The sequence below is a fragment of the Catharus ustulatus genome, chromosome 11 (genome assembly GCF_009819885.2).
Source record: "Catharus ustulatus isolate bCatUst1 chromosome 11, bCatUst1.pri.v2, whole genome shotgun sequence".
Classification (NCBI taxonomy): domain Eukaryota; kingdom Metazoa; phylum Chordata; class Aves; order Passeriformes; family Turdidae; genus Catharus; species Catharus ustulatus.
The window spans coordinates 19,795,301-19,809,265 of NC_046231.1; the positions used below are offsets into that span (position 1 = coordinate 19,795,301).

Genomic DNA, 13,965 nt, shown 5'->3' on the forward strand with positions numbered 1-13,965 from the left:
AGCCTGGCCTTGGACTCTTCCAATCTGCTTTATTCGCCTTCTAATGTGGTTTTTTGGCAATTTTTGGAGCCTCCTGGAGCCCACCTCAAACCTTTTAACAACCAGAACATCCCTTTCTGACCAAATCCTCTGCTCCAGCCCTGGGACACCTGGGACATCCCAAAAACCTAAATCAGCTCATGAGCAGAAGATTTGCTCCTGGCTGCATTTTCAGAGTGGAACCTGCCCATTCCTCAGGTACAAAGGTGCTGTTCCCAAAAAAACCCTCATTTTAAAGCCACACACCATCCTAATAAATCCCATTCTCCTCTCTTCCTTCAGCAGATTGTTGGGAATTTCTTTTCCACCAGGTACCATTAAACTTGCTGTCATTTTAAGCAGCTGCTTTATGAGGAGCAGCATCCCACATTGGTCAGAGGGGTGTCACACCTTGATCCCTACACCCCACCAAATCCCCCCAAAGGAATAACTGGCCAATAATTAATTGGCCAATTAACACATAAACCAACTATAACTGTCTAAAACTACCGAGAAAGCAACAGAAGGGGACTTTTGTTCCCTGCCAAATTTTTTATATGCATTTAAGCAACTTCACTTCTGGTGTTTTTCTTGGAAAGTTTGGGGGTTTCCACCCAAATTTTCTCTCTGTGAAAAAAAAAAGGGAGTTTGCCAAAAAGTGCAGCACCTAGAGTGTGGGATTTTTCGGGGAGGAAACAATAAAGCCCCCCAATGTATTATGAGCATTCACAAAGGACTCGGCATAGTTTGAAAAGACATTTTCTACTGGAAAGAAATGCTTCAGTGGGAAAATTTCCACCCACTCCAGTTGCATCTCTTCCCTCCAGCTCTGAGAGAGAGAGAGAGGAAGGTTTTCTTCCAGAGGAGGGTGGTGATGTGTTTCCATGGATGGACAAGAAAATGCATTGAGAGAAGGAAAAAAAAAAAAAAAACAACTGAGTGGGAAGACACAGCCTGAAAGTTGCCGGTGGGTGGGCAGTGAGCAGGTACCCAGCACTTGAGCCTTTCCAGAGGGGACCACAGCCTGAATCCCGCGGGTTTCCATCACCAGCAGTTACAGTTGGTTTATTTTTTATCTTGGAGTCCTGGCCAGGCTGGGTCTGGCTCCAAACCACCACTCCAATAACGCTGGCGGCGATGGCAGGGTGCAAATCCGAGCGGGGCGCGTGGAGATTTTTGGGGAAGAGCTGAGTTTTTCCTCCATCACCCAGATTTTGCTTCATAAGCACTTATGAGCATCTTTTAAATGATTCCCCAGCAGAACTCCCCCTCCAACACCGGTGCGTGAATCCCCCGGGGTGTGAACACAAATCCATCGATATTTGCAGGCACACGGACCCGCACACGCATCCCGGTGCCGCAAAGATCCGGGGGGATGCACCCAGCGTGCTCCAGAGGGGAGGATTCCAGCATCTCCAGCAACCCCAGGGAGAAAAAAAAAAAAAATAAAAAAATACCAACCAAAACAACAAAACCAAAAGCAGCGGAGCAGAGCGCTCCGATGGATGGGGAGGACCCCGATGGGATGCGCGGTGCCGGAGGCAGCGCAGCGAGGCTCGCCGCAGCCCGGCCGGATCGGGACCCTGCCGTAAATCCCGAGCGCTGCCACCCAGCCCGGAGCGGCCTTTCCATGAATAAATAATCGGTGTTGCAGTTGCGGTGTGCCGGACCCGGCACGGAGCACAGTCTGCCCGGAGACTGGAAGCATTGCCGGTGTCCTCCCACCCTCGCACCCACCCGGCTGCCCACGGAGACCCCCGGGCAGGGAGAAATAAAAATGCGGGAGCATCCCGGGAGGCTGCGGGGGGCTGCGGCCCTGCTGGGCTGCGAGAAGGCGACGCAGTTCCTGTCTCTTTAAATCCACCCTGAGCCCGGCGCCGGGAGCTGAGGCAGAGCAGAAAAGCCCAGGATCCTGCTCATTAACAAGCGGGATTTATCCCCGTAGGGAGCAAAGAGGGAGGGGGGAAGAGGCGGCGGGGCTCGCTCAGCGCACCCCGCAAGCGCTGGGGCCGGCAGCCGGGCTGGCCGGAGCATCCTGCAGCCTCGGGGCCGGGATGCGGGCTCGCTCGGGGCCCCGGCACTGAGGTTTGCGGCGGGGGAGGCGGCGGGAGGGGGCGCGGGGCGTGCGCGGTGCGGGAGCGGCCGGAGCCGTGCGGGAGGGCGCGGAGGAGGCTCCGCATTGCTGCTGCTGCTGTGCCGAGCCCCGCGATGCCGCCGCGCCCGCCGCTGCCCCCGGCCCTGCGCCCCTGCCAGCCCGGCCGGAGGCGGGGGGCTCCGTGGGGGCTCTGAGCATCCTCCCCCAGGGGCTGCCCAGCGCTCGCTTTTTCCTTTTTTAAATTTTTTTTTTTATTTTTTATTTTTTATTTTTTTAAACCCTTCCCTTCTCTTGGCATTTGGCCTTTTTTTTTTTTTTTTTTCTTTTTTTTTTTTTTTTTTCCTCCTTTTCCCCCACCCCCGTTCCCTGCCTTGGATGGTTTTTAGGTGGAGTCGTTTGCACCAAAACCCAATAGCTGCTGCTGTTCTTGCTGCTATTTTTTTTTTTTTTTAATGATCCTGTTTCCACAGCAGGGGAAGAGAGAACTGATCCTCAACATACTCCCAGAGAATGAATAATCACAAGAAACTGGCTTAAGCAGCTCCTTGGATCTGGTGCATGATTTTGATTGAGTTCGATTTGATTTAATTTTTTTTATTTTTATTTATTTCTTTTTCCCCAAGTCATCGTTCGCATTTTATTTCCTGCATTTATTTTTTTTTTTTTCCTTTTTTTTTTTTTTTTTTTTCACCTTTTGGGAGATTTGCAAACCGAATTACATGCATGTCCAGTGGGGGAAGGTTTAATTTTGACGATGGAGGGTCGTACTGTGGAGGCTGGGAGGACGGAAAGGCTCATGGCCATGGAATCTGTACCGGCCCGAAGGGTCAAGGTGAATATTCGGGCTCCTGGAGTCACGGCTTTGAGGTGCTGGGGGTCTACACTTGGCCCAGTGGCAACACTTACCAGGGCACCTGGGCGCAGGGCAAGCGCCATGGCATTGGCATGGAGAGCAAAGGGAAGTGGGTGTACAAAGGAGAGTGGACCCATGGATTTAAGGGACGGTACGGGGTCCGGGAATGCACTGGAAACGGGGCCAAGTACGAAGGCACCTGGAGCAATGGATTACAGGATGGCTACGGGACAGAGACCTACTCGGATGGAGGTAGGTGATGCATTGATCCCTTCCTGCCTGGGGGAGAGGGGTGGAGGGTGCTGGGGAGAACCTCCCAGAGGGGTTTGGGTTGGAGTCTGGGAGTTTGCAACCTGCTGGCTTGGATCGAGGGATGCTCCCACCCTGCAGGAGAGAGGGAGCCAGCCCAGCGTGGCACCAGCCCAGCTCTTTGCCACAGGTAGCCCCATATGTTCCGTGGGGTCTCTGGGTGCTCCTTCCTCTCCTCAAGCAGGATTTTGGGATGTGCTGGCCCAGCTCTGGCCCAGAAGGGTTGGAGCACGGGGTGGGCCAGGCCTTGGGGCCACAACCCAAGTTGCACATGGGATTGGCAGTTCTGACTGCACCACTGGAACCTGTAGGATTTGCACGGGAACGACGCGGGGCAGGATGGAGGCGAGAGCGTGTGGGGGGATCCAGGGAGGATGGGGCAGCTCCAGAGCCAGGGCTGGGGGGCTCTGCACCTCCTCCAGCCCCCTCCAAAGGCAGCCCCACACTCAATAATACCCCAGGGAAAAGACTTTAATTCAGACAAGAGTCTTACATTCCTAGTTTACGGCTTAATGCTTAGCGTAGGGGCTCAGAGGGATCACCAGAGCTCTTCTCTGCCGTCAACACGGCTTAACGAGATGCTGAGGGGAAACTGGGATTAGAGGAAAAACAAGAAAACCCAATTGGAGCGATCAAACCCAAAAAAATTGCTGGGCTAACAAGCTTTAGGGCTGAACTGGGAGAAACAGCTGGTGCTGTGCTGTAAGTGGCTGTATCATCCTCTCTCCTGGGTTGTGGCTGCTTCCACAATCGGAATTGCCACCATAATCCGAGGCAGGCCTACCTGCCAGCAGCCAGGGGCACTGGGCTCTGCTGGCCCCTTGTTTTCCTGGGAATTGTGGCCTCCTAAAGCAGGCTCACGGGTTATTTTTAGGACGTTATGGTTTTCCATACGGCTCCGGTGAGGGAATTGCAGCGTCGGGGAGCTCCATCGCAGCCTTCCCGAAAGGTGCTGCAAGACCTTGCTCTGAGAACCCAGTTTGCTGCTTTGTGGTTGCACAGGGAGGGGAGGTTAAACCTCACCTGCAGCTGCTTTTTTTGTGCTCTCTCAGGGAGAGGCAGAACCACCTCGGGATTTTTGATGATAATTTCGTGCCGGTGGTTTTCTCCCAGAGAAAAAAAGAGAGCTGCAACCTTTTGTTTCAGCTGCCTGGAAGGATGCTGGGGACTGAGCTGGGATGTGCCGGGTGTGTGTTTGGAAGCCATGGATAAATCCCAGCAGTCCTTCAGTGGAGAATAAAGCTTGGGCAGGGAATCATCGCTGTCTCCCACGTCCAAGGCGCTCAGGAGGGGCTGGGGGGGGGTTCTGCTTGCTCCCAACGTGGGTGCTGTCTCCTCCTGGCACCCAGCCCTGCCTGGGAGGTTTGAGGGAGGACAGACACAAGTCTGCACTAACTACAGGTCTCTGAGGGCTGGGTGTTGCAGGGCTGGCCCTGTCCCCGGCCACGCACGTGCCCCTGCCCCGGCACGCTCCCCATCCTCTGCAGCGCAGCGTTTTTTAGGGAGACCTGGGCAGCATCCCCACCCTGGGGTGGCTTAGCAGCAGTTTCAGCATTTTCTGAGAAGCTACCAGAAGCAAAGAGCTTTTCCTTCCATCTTGTCAGGCCAGCCCGGCTTCCGGGTGCTCAGGGACCCAAGAGCGATGTCGCGTGTTTGCGATGTCGGGAGGAGGGAAGAGGAGCGGTGCTGGGAAAGGGCAGGGTCTGTGGCAAAATGGTCCCCCTGGGACTCTGCAAACCTTCCAAGGAGGAAGGAATGCCGTGCTGGGGAAATGCAGAGTGCTGGTAACTGTGGATGCTCCTCCACACAGGCTTCCCCCAGCTCAGCTGGGCCAGAACCACCTCCAAGGCCACTTTCACCAACTCAGCTCCCAGCACCCAGAGGCCACATCCCTTTCCTGGTTTCCTGGCTCCATTCTGTGTGGAAACCACCAAAACTGGGCACCTGCAGCCTCTTGGACACCAAGCCTTGCTGAACTTTGTGTGTTTGGGTCCCAGAGGCCGCTGCGTGCGGGAGCGGTGGCACCGGGGAGGCAACTGTTGGGAAGGATGTTTCTCATTAATCTATTCCAGTTATTACCTCCAGCAAACTGAAGTATCCAAGAATCCTCGCCCCAGCATCTGTCACTTGCCACCCACAGATAAATATTCATCCCTTGCACATCTTTTTTTATTTTAGCTCCCCAGCCCTGGCTCAGGGATGGGGCCCTAAATGCGCAGCGAGGCCGGGGGAGCCCCAAAATCCACGGATTGGCTCCGGTTTTCCCATTCCCCTGCACAGCAGCAGGGAAGGGCACGGCTCCCCTGCCCCAGCCCTGTGCTGGGAGGGATGTTGGGTGACTGCTGGACTCTTGGGTGTGCTGGGGGTGGCACATGGTGGCCCGGGGGTGGCACATGGTGGCCCGGGGGCTCCCGCCAGCCCCGCAGGCGGCGCAGGCAGCGCTGCCCCCACGCGCAGCTTGCCGAGCTCACACCTCCCACGCCGCACACGCCTGTCCCCCCACGCCTGTCCCCCCACGCCAACCAGCCCCCCACGCCCTTCCCACGCGCTCCCTGACCCCCAGGCAGAGCAAATCTTGCTCCCCCAGCCTGGAGGAGCTGTGTCCATCAGTTCAGATCAGCCAAGGGAGCTGTGCTGCTCTCCCAGGAGCCCACGCATTGCCCAGTGTCCCTGGGCGCTGTCCTGCTGTCCCCATGGCCTCAGTCCCTCAGACATCCCCAGCACTGCTGGTGTATCCTCATCTTCCTGCCAAAAAGCCCCTTCCCCCCTCCAGAGCACCCTGATCTTACATAAACCAGGCTGCCAGGGATTGCTTCAGTCGGATGCTGGAGTTGGAGCACTTGTCTGATTCAGGAGTGGGAGCAGGAATTGCTCCCTGGCTTCAGGTGAAAGGGGCTGCACCCACCTGGGATGTGAGCCTGGGGCTGCTGGCAGTGGAGCTGTGGGGACCTTGGCCAGAATCAAGTCTGGAGATCAGGAGACATCACAGCTGCTTCCTGCCTCGGATACTTTGGGGATGCTCACCCCAGGGACAGCTGGAGTTGTAGCTCCAGACTTCCCATGGGAATCCTCTGTGTTGGGTTGAGCTGCTGAAACCATGGCTGTGGGGGTGGATGAGATGGGGTGGCTGAAGGAAGCCCCAAATCTGTTTTTGCCCTTTCCATCCCTAGCAATGCTGTTCTCCTCCTCCTTCCACCTCTTCCCAGCTGAACAATGGGATCCTAAACCAGACAGGGGCTCTGAGGTGGGACCACCCATCCTGGGTGCCCACTGCCCAGCATCCCTGAGGGGATGGGACAGCTGGAGGTGTGTGCTGTGAGCCAGGCTCACCCTTTGCCAGTCCTCTCTCCATCCTGAATGTCCCGTGTTCCCTAAATCCCTGTTTCTTAGGAGGGCTACCCCGAAAGGGCCGGGCGGTCGCATGCTGGTGTTCATCTTGTGTAATCTCTGTGCCCACTCACCTAAAATGAATCATCCTTTGATAGGTGAGGGAAATATAATTAGTGTTTGCATTGTTAGCACTGGCTGAGTAGGCAAGTGGGTTTTTCTTGGCCCGGGCTGGGAATATTCCTGCCATGGGGAGAGGGAAGGGAAGTGCTGGGAGCTGTGGGGTGGGGCCCTGCCATCCTGTCCTGCTCCATGTCCCACTTTCCCACCCTGCAGTGGCACTGGTGACACCTCTCCTAGCAGGTGCACAAGGAGCTACCGACCACATGGCTTGGGAGTGGCTGAGGAGGGGGAAAAGCTCGGAATATTTCCCAAAAACCAGCGGGAATGGCAGGAATGCTGTGTGGGAATGTGACCTGCCTGTCTGGGAACGGGCTGCACCCCTCACCTGAGCAGGTGGTTTGGGATCAATCCCCGCCAGGCAGAAGGCTTGGAATGACCAAAGTAAATCAATAATAAAGGCATTTTTAAGGTACTTTCCAACCCAAACCATCCTCAGATCCCACGGTGCCACAATGGCTGCGGCCTGAGGCCTCTCCCAAACCCGGCCTGAGGCCTCTCCCAAACCAAGCCTAATGCTTCTCCCAAACCCGGCCTGAGGCCTCTCCCAAACCCGGCCTGAGGCCTCTCCCAAACCTGGCCTGAGGCCTCTCCCAAACCCGGCCTGAGGCCTTTCCCCACCCCAGCCTGAGGCCTCTCCCAAACCCGGCCTTAGGCCTCTCCCAAACCCGGCCTGAGGCCTCTCCCAAACCCAGCCTAAGGTCCCTCCCAAACCCAGCCTAAGGTCCCTCCCAAACCCGGCCTGAGGCCTCTCCCAAACCCGGCCTGAGGCCTCTCCCAAACCCGGCCTGAGGCCTCTCCCAAACCCAGCCTAAGGCCTCTCCCAAACCCAGCCTTAGGCCTCTACCAAACCCAGCCTAAGGTCTCTCCCAAACCCGGCCTGAGGCCTCTCCCAAACCCGGGCTGAGGCCTCTCCCAAACCCCGCCTAAGGCCTCTCCCAAACCTGGCCTGAGGCCTCTCCCAAACTGAGCCTAAGGCCTCTCCCAAACCCAGCCTAAGGCCTCTCTGAAACCGAGCCTAAGGCCTCTCCCCACCCTGGCCTTCCCCCGAGTTCCTACACAGCAAATTTCCATCAGGATCTATTCATAGCAGAGATGTCAGAATTACCTTAAAAGTACCAGCTCTTCCCTTGTTTTGCTGCCGGGAAGGAATTGTTGATGCACTTTAAACAGTGGGCGGAAAAAAAAGCAAATACAAGAGCGCCCTGATCCTCAATCCTCCCGTTCCTGCAGCGCCCAGACACAGCCAGAGCTGCTCCTAACAACCCCTCAGAACATGAGGATTAATTTAAAAAGTCAAGGTTTTGGTGATGGAGCATCTCACTGTCTGGATTGGGTCTGGAAGCTGCTTGCAGTGGTTCTAGGAGAGCAAAAGCGGAGACGTCAGGAGCTGCCGAGCACAGAAAAATGAATCAAAATACTAAATGAAGATTCTGACCAGGCTCATTAAAAATAAATGCTATGAACTCATGGTAATTACTTCTCTCACTGGAACATGCTGCTTAGTTTCAGGTACAGCTCAGGACAGAGGAAGAACGATTTTGACCTCGGAGCAAAGAACATGAGCCAGAAATTGCCAGACAGGCCTCAGACCCTCGCTCCATCTTCCCAAATCTTTTATCCAGGCTGTGATTCTCCAGGGAATTGTGCAGGACCCCAAGCTTGGGCAGCCCATGAACCCCCTGTCCCTGAGCCACAACAGAGGGTGACTTCAGCCCTGCAGACAGTGTTCATGTCATTTCACTGGGGTGGGTTTCTCATGGCTTTGAATGCAAATCTCAGGATATTTGCATGTGATTTGATATCCCATGGGGCTCCTCGTGGTTGGGTGACATCTGCTCCTGGAGCTGAACGGTTTTTTTTCCCTTTAGAAGCTCCAGCTTGTGGAATCATGTGATTTTGCAAGATTTTCAGCTTCAGTTTGGAAGCAAGGTTTCCACCCAGGCTATTGCAGAAAAGTCATTCTTTCAGGCTTGGGAAGCAGCAGACAAGAGCTAAAAATGCCTTCTGTTTAAAAATGCTCGATTTTAAAATGAACCTGATGAATTTTGAATGCTTTGAGTCAGGTAACGCTGACGTAGATGAATGAGCTGTATTAATGTAGGCAGGACTTGGAGATGGAGGAGCTGGGCAGGGTGAGCTTGGGGAGGTCTTTTAGGGGCTAAACTGGGGTTTAACATCTGTCTCGTGAGATATTTTGTCTCTTTGGGTCTGGTTTTGGCATCAATTGAACTCCTGAGCAAGAAAGGGTTTTTTTGCAGGAGTTTGCAGTAGTTTACAGGAGAGTCTTGATGATAATTTCCCCCTGGATTCAGCTGTTTAACTCACAATTAAAGTATTTTTTAACAAAAAAATAATTGGGAGCTTGCAGAAAACAAAACTTGAGAGGCAAATGTTTATATTTTGGGGCTTGATATTGGCTTTTTAAAGACAGATTCTGGCCTTTGCATCAAAAATCCTGAAAAATTGCAATGGATACATGAGCATGCCCTAAGAACAGCCACTGCTTTCCCATCACTATTCCCTGAAGAGGTTCCACTCACTCTCAGCACACAGCAGAGCATCATGAATTTTCATGAATGAGTGAACAGCCAGAGCAAGGCCCCTCATTTTGCTGATTTCCACAAGAAAATGATCACTACAAAGGCATTATTTCCTGCTCAGCGTGTCACTTGGGGTCTGCAAGGTGTTTCCCTGCCATGAATAAGGGTCTGGAAGTGTCCAAGGCCAGGCTGGAGGGGGTTGGAGCAATCTGGGGTAGTGGAAGTTGTCCATTCATGGCAGGGATGGAATGAGATGAGCTTTAAGGTCCCTTCCAACCCAAACCACTCTGTGATTCCACAATGTATTTCACAAGGAATAAATAAACCGTGCACCTGCCTTATTCCATCCTGGAGCAGCCTCTTACCCTTGATCCACAGGGAGCTCAGCCTCATCCCACCCATCTGAGCATCTCCCACACCTCGAGGGGGTGCAGCCCCCAAACCCATCCCTGCCCTCAGTTTGGGAGAGGTTGGGAATCAGCCTTTGCTCCTGGATCTCGGCTGAGGAACGGGAGAGATCCCGGAGTTTGTGGCAGGATTAGAGCAGGGAGGGGATTAAGGGAATCAGCATTAGCCTGATTTCACTCTGCTTTGTGAGAGGAGCACATTGGCCTTAATAAAGGTGCTGAGCAATATCCTGGGGTGGTTTGCATCCCTGCAGATAAAGCCTCATCCTGCTTCTGACCCCAGCTGATGGCTGAATCCGCAGGGATTCAGCTGCCCTGGGAAAACTGTGGCCCCATTTCACCAGGGGATGAGGCTTCCTTGACTTTCCCTGTGTCTGACAACCCTTCCCACTCCCAGGACAGACAGCAAGAAATGTCTTCCTTTGGTTGTTTCCTTATAAAAGTTGTATTTCCCCTGACTGCAGGACCTGGAGCTTTAAGAGGAATCACAACTGGCCTGAGAGGCACCATGAGCCCCATCAGAATCAAGGAAACCAGGATTTGTTTGTCTTTATTGGGGTTTTTTGAAGCCTTTCTGAGAATTCTGGCTGGAAAAGGCACTTCCCAACAGGTTTGGGGAAGCAGGAGATGCAGAAGCAATGAGAAGAGGGAGAGGATGCTCAGGACAGGATTGGCTTTTCCTGAAGAACAGGAAGCAAACTGCTGAAATGCCTTGGAAAATATTAATTTCCATACAAGAATTTATTTAATATTTCCCAGTGAGGGAGGAGCCTTCACTTGCTGCTTGCAGAGCATCCTTGGGACAGGACATAAATGTGTGCCCATGTTTAGGAGAGGATTCATATACCCTAGAGGAATTTTCTTGCCACCTGTGATTTCCCAGTGATTTTCCCCAAGGAGAATGGCTCAGCAATCCCTGTTCCATGGTATTTCAGCCAGAAATACTTTTGTTGTTATTTGCATCCAGAGGAGGAGGAGGAGGAGGAGGCAGATTCCCTGGCTGAGGAGTGAGGCTGTAGAAATCCATCTCCTCCCTGCAGCCCCCAGCTCCTGCTCCTGCAGAGGTTCTGCCTGTTCCAAACCCATCCCTGCTCCCAGCCCTACCCCTCCCAAACCTCATCCAAACCTCATCCAAACCTCATCCAAACCTCATCCCAACCCAGCCCCTCCACTGCTTGATTCCTTCAGATGGAGGCTCCCTGCTGCTAGAAGTACATGCTGGCACGAGCTGTAATTCTTTATTATTTACTGACCCCCCAAACCAGATTTAATTCTGCACCCAGGCAGGTGCACAGCAGCCCCTGGCAGCTCTCATCCTCCTCATCCTCTCCTCCTTCCCTCTGTGCCTCCCTGGCTGTGCCCACCGTGTCTGGATGCACCCAGCATTAGCACTATGACTAACACCCATCACGTGTTCGTGCCTGCAGATTAGATTTGCATACTCAAAAATCCATACTTTATTCCTTCCCCTGTGTAAGCAGTTACCACAGCATATTTTTGGCAAATTAGCAGCCACAGCAGAAGCATCTGACTGTGTTTTTAGCGTGGCTTGGTGATGGAAAACCTTGGCAGGGCTGGAGGGGGGATCATTTGCTGTGGGTTCTGTATCCATGTGGTGTTGGGCACAGGCAGCGTCACTGATTCCCACATTCCAAGGTGGGCAGTGCAGGTGGCATCTCCCAGCCACCCATGCCATGCCTGGCTGGGATTTAGGGGAGGGTTTTGGAGATGGGAGCAGCAGCTGGGCACAGGGCAGGGTGTGGGAATCATCCAGCTGTGCCAGGAGGGACAGTGCAGGGGGGGTGTCCTGGCAGAAAACGTGTCCCCACGTCCATGCAGTGACCAGGGGTGGAGGGAGGGGATTGAGGGATGGGATTTTCCCCCTCTGAAACCCCACCTACAGCGCTTTTCCAGATCTGGGGCTTCCCAATGTGAGAAGGAGCTGCTGGAGCAATTCCAGAGGAGGCCACAGAGATGTTCCCTTGGAGCTCAGGAGCCAGGCTGGGAGAGCTGGGAATGTTCCCCTGGAGAAGGGAAGGCTCCAGGGAGAGCTCAGAGCCCCTTGCAGGGCCTGAAGGGGCTCCAGGAGAGCTGGAGAGGGACTGGGGACAAGGATGGAGGGACAGGACACAGGGAATGGCTCCCACTGCCAGGGGATGGATGGAATTTTGGGCAGGAATTGTTCCCTGTGATGATGCTGAGCCCTGGCACAGATTCCCAGAGAAGCTGCCCCTGGATCCCTGGAAGTGTCCAAGGCCAGGCTGGAGCACCCTGGGCTGGTGGGAGGTGTCCCTGCTCACAGAGAGTGGGAACAACATGAATTTTAAGATCCCTTCTGGGGGATTCTGTGATCCTGTGCTCAGGAGTCCCCACAGAGTCAGGTAGGACATTTGGGACACATTTTTCCTGGTGACTCCCAGCAAGGATGTCCCCACTGTCACACCAGCACAACTGAGGCTGGATGAGCACCCTCCAGTCCTCTCCTTTCTCCCAGACTTCTTCCCTTTGGGATGGGTGTTCCTGTGTGTGAATCCTCCTGGGATCTGTGATATCGAGCAGCTGGAAAAGGATATCTGTACAACTCCCTCCTCCAGTCACAATCCAAGAGCCCGGCCTAATTATTGCCATTGGACATCTTTAATTAATATGCTGCAGAGGCCAGAGATAAGAGGGGGGTTGAGCACACCAGGAAGGATCCTTTGTGAGATAAATCAGCAATTTGTAAAACCTAATTACTTTGGCTTGGAAAAGTGGAGGGGCTCTTCAGACCACTTCTCCCTCCTTCCTGGGATTCTGCTGAGTGGGGAAGGAGAGCTGGGAGTTTGGGAATGCTGGACCTGGAGGATCTGGCTGTGCCTCAAGGATGGGACAGAGCTCCTGTCCTTTGGAGCCTGCTGCTCCCATTTTTGCAGCAAACCTGGGGAGCTGCATCCCTGTTGCTGATTATTTTATCTAACCTGGGAATATTGACCCAGCGTGGTGGGCGTGCTTGGGTTTTTAACTCAGTGCTAGGGATGGAGAAGGAATTTTGTCCAAACTTTTGTCTTTTTCTGAGGTCAGGTTGTGATAATGACACGTGTCTGGTGCCCTCAAAGTGCTTCACAACATCCCAAATTCCTGCTTGGATGTCTCCATATGAGGAGCTGGAAGAGGGCAGGTCTGTGCAAACCTCCTGTGGGATTTATCCTGCAGGACACAGACCTGGCTGTGTGGGTTTGGGAAAAGCCTGGGAGCAGCCACAAAGCTTCTCCTTAATGGTGTTCCTGGAGTGGGGCCAGAGGGCTCAGCCACTACAAAATGCCAAATCTTGGGTATGGGCAGAGGGGGGAAAGAAAACACAATCATTCCAACCCCAAAATCCTGATTTTTATCTCCTTCCAACACCATGGACCAGGTTTATATCCAAGTGCACCTTAAGCCAGAGGAAGCCCCACGTGCCTGAGCACCCCAACATCCTCCCTTGGGGCTTCCTCCCATGTTGTTCAAACTCCAGCTATTCCTGAGGGAGCTTGGGATGTTTATCTGTTATAAAGCTGAATTTTCCTGGGTATCACTGTGGGCTTTCACAGTCTCTCCATAAGCAGGAAAGGACTCCAGGAAATTCCTTAGTTTGGGACAGCAAGCTTAGCTTGGTTGCCCTTTCCCAGCCATGGAGAAGAAAGAGCTTGGCAGTGAGAGGGAGCAGTCCTGCACCCCCACATTCCTGGATCCCAGAGGGATGAGCCAGAGCTGGAGATTGCTCCTCCCCTCCCCAGCAAAATCCCCAAAATCTCTTTGGCAAAGGAATAGAAATGCACAGAAAGACGTCGCTCTTCCTGCAATGCCTCCGATGCTCATGGAGAGCAGGAGCAGATCAGAGCTGCACTGCTGGAATGCTGCTGCCTTATCCCTGCAATGTGGAGGTGCAGGGCCTTGCTCACCCCCTCCTTTGCTGCAAGGTGCAACCCCAGCCCAGCCCTGATTTGGGGGATTTGGGCATTATGGGGCCACCAGGAGCTGCCCTGCAGACTCTCAGCTCTCCTCCAGGATGGATTTGAGCCAATGCTGAGGAAGAGCTGATTCCTGTCACTGCTGGACAATCAGGAGTGATGCTTCCCAGGCCAGGGACTTCCTGCTCTCTGCTCTCAGCCCTGCTGCTTCCAGCCAAGGATGGGCTCTGCACGCTCCTCACGGCCATGGCAATTCCTGCAGGAGTTCTGGAATCAAGGCAGCCCTGCTCCAAGGGGAGCGAGC

General features: G+C 53.9%; 1 protein-coding gene across 1 annotated transcript in view; it reads left to right on the forward strand.

Annotated features, from left to right (window-relative positions):
- The first annotated feature begins 2,436 nt into the window (after positions 1–2,436).
- JPH3 (junctophilin 3) overlaps positions 2,437–13,965 on the forward strand; it is a 53,098-nt gene continuing 41,569 nt past the window's right edge. Inside the window, exon 1 of the mRNA XM_033069405.2 lies at positions 2,437–3,218. Within this exon, the coding sequence (XP_032925296.1) occupies positions 2,837–3,218 (382 nt within the window). The 5' untranslated portion in view covers positions 2,437–2,836. The remainder of the gene's footprint in view (positions 3,219–13,965) is intronic.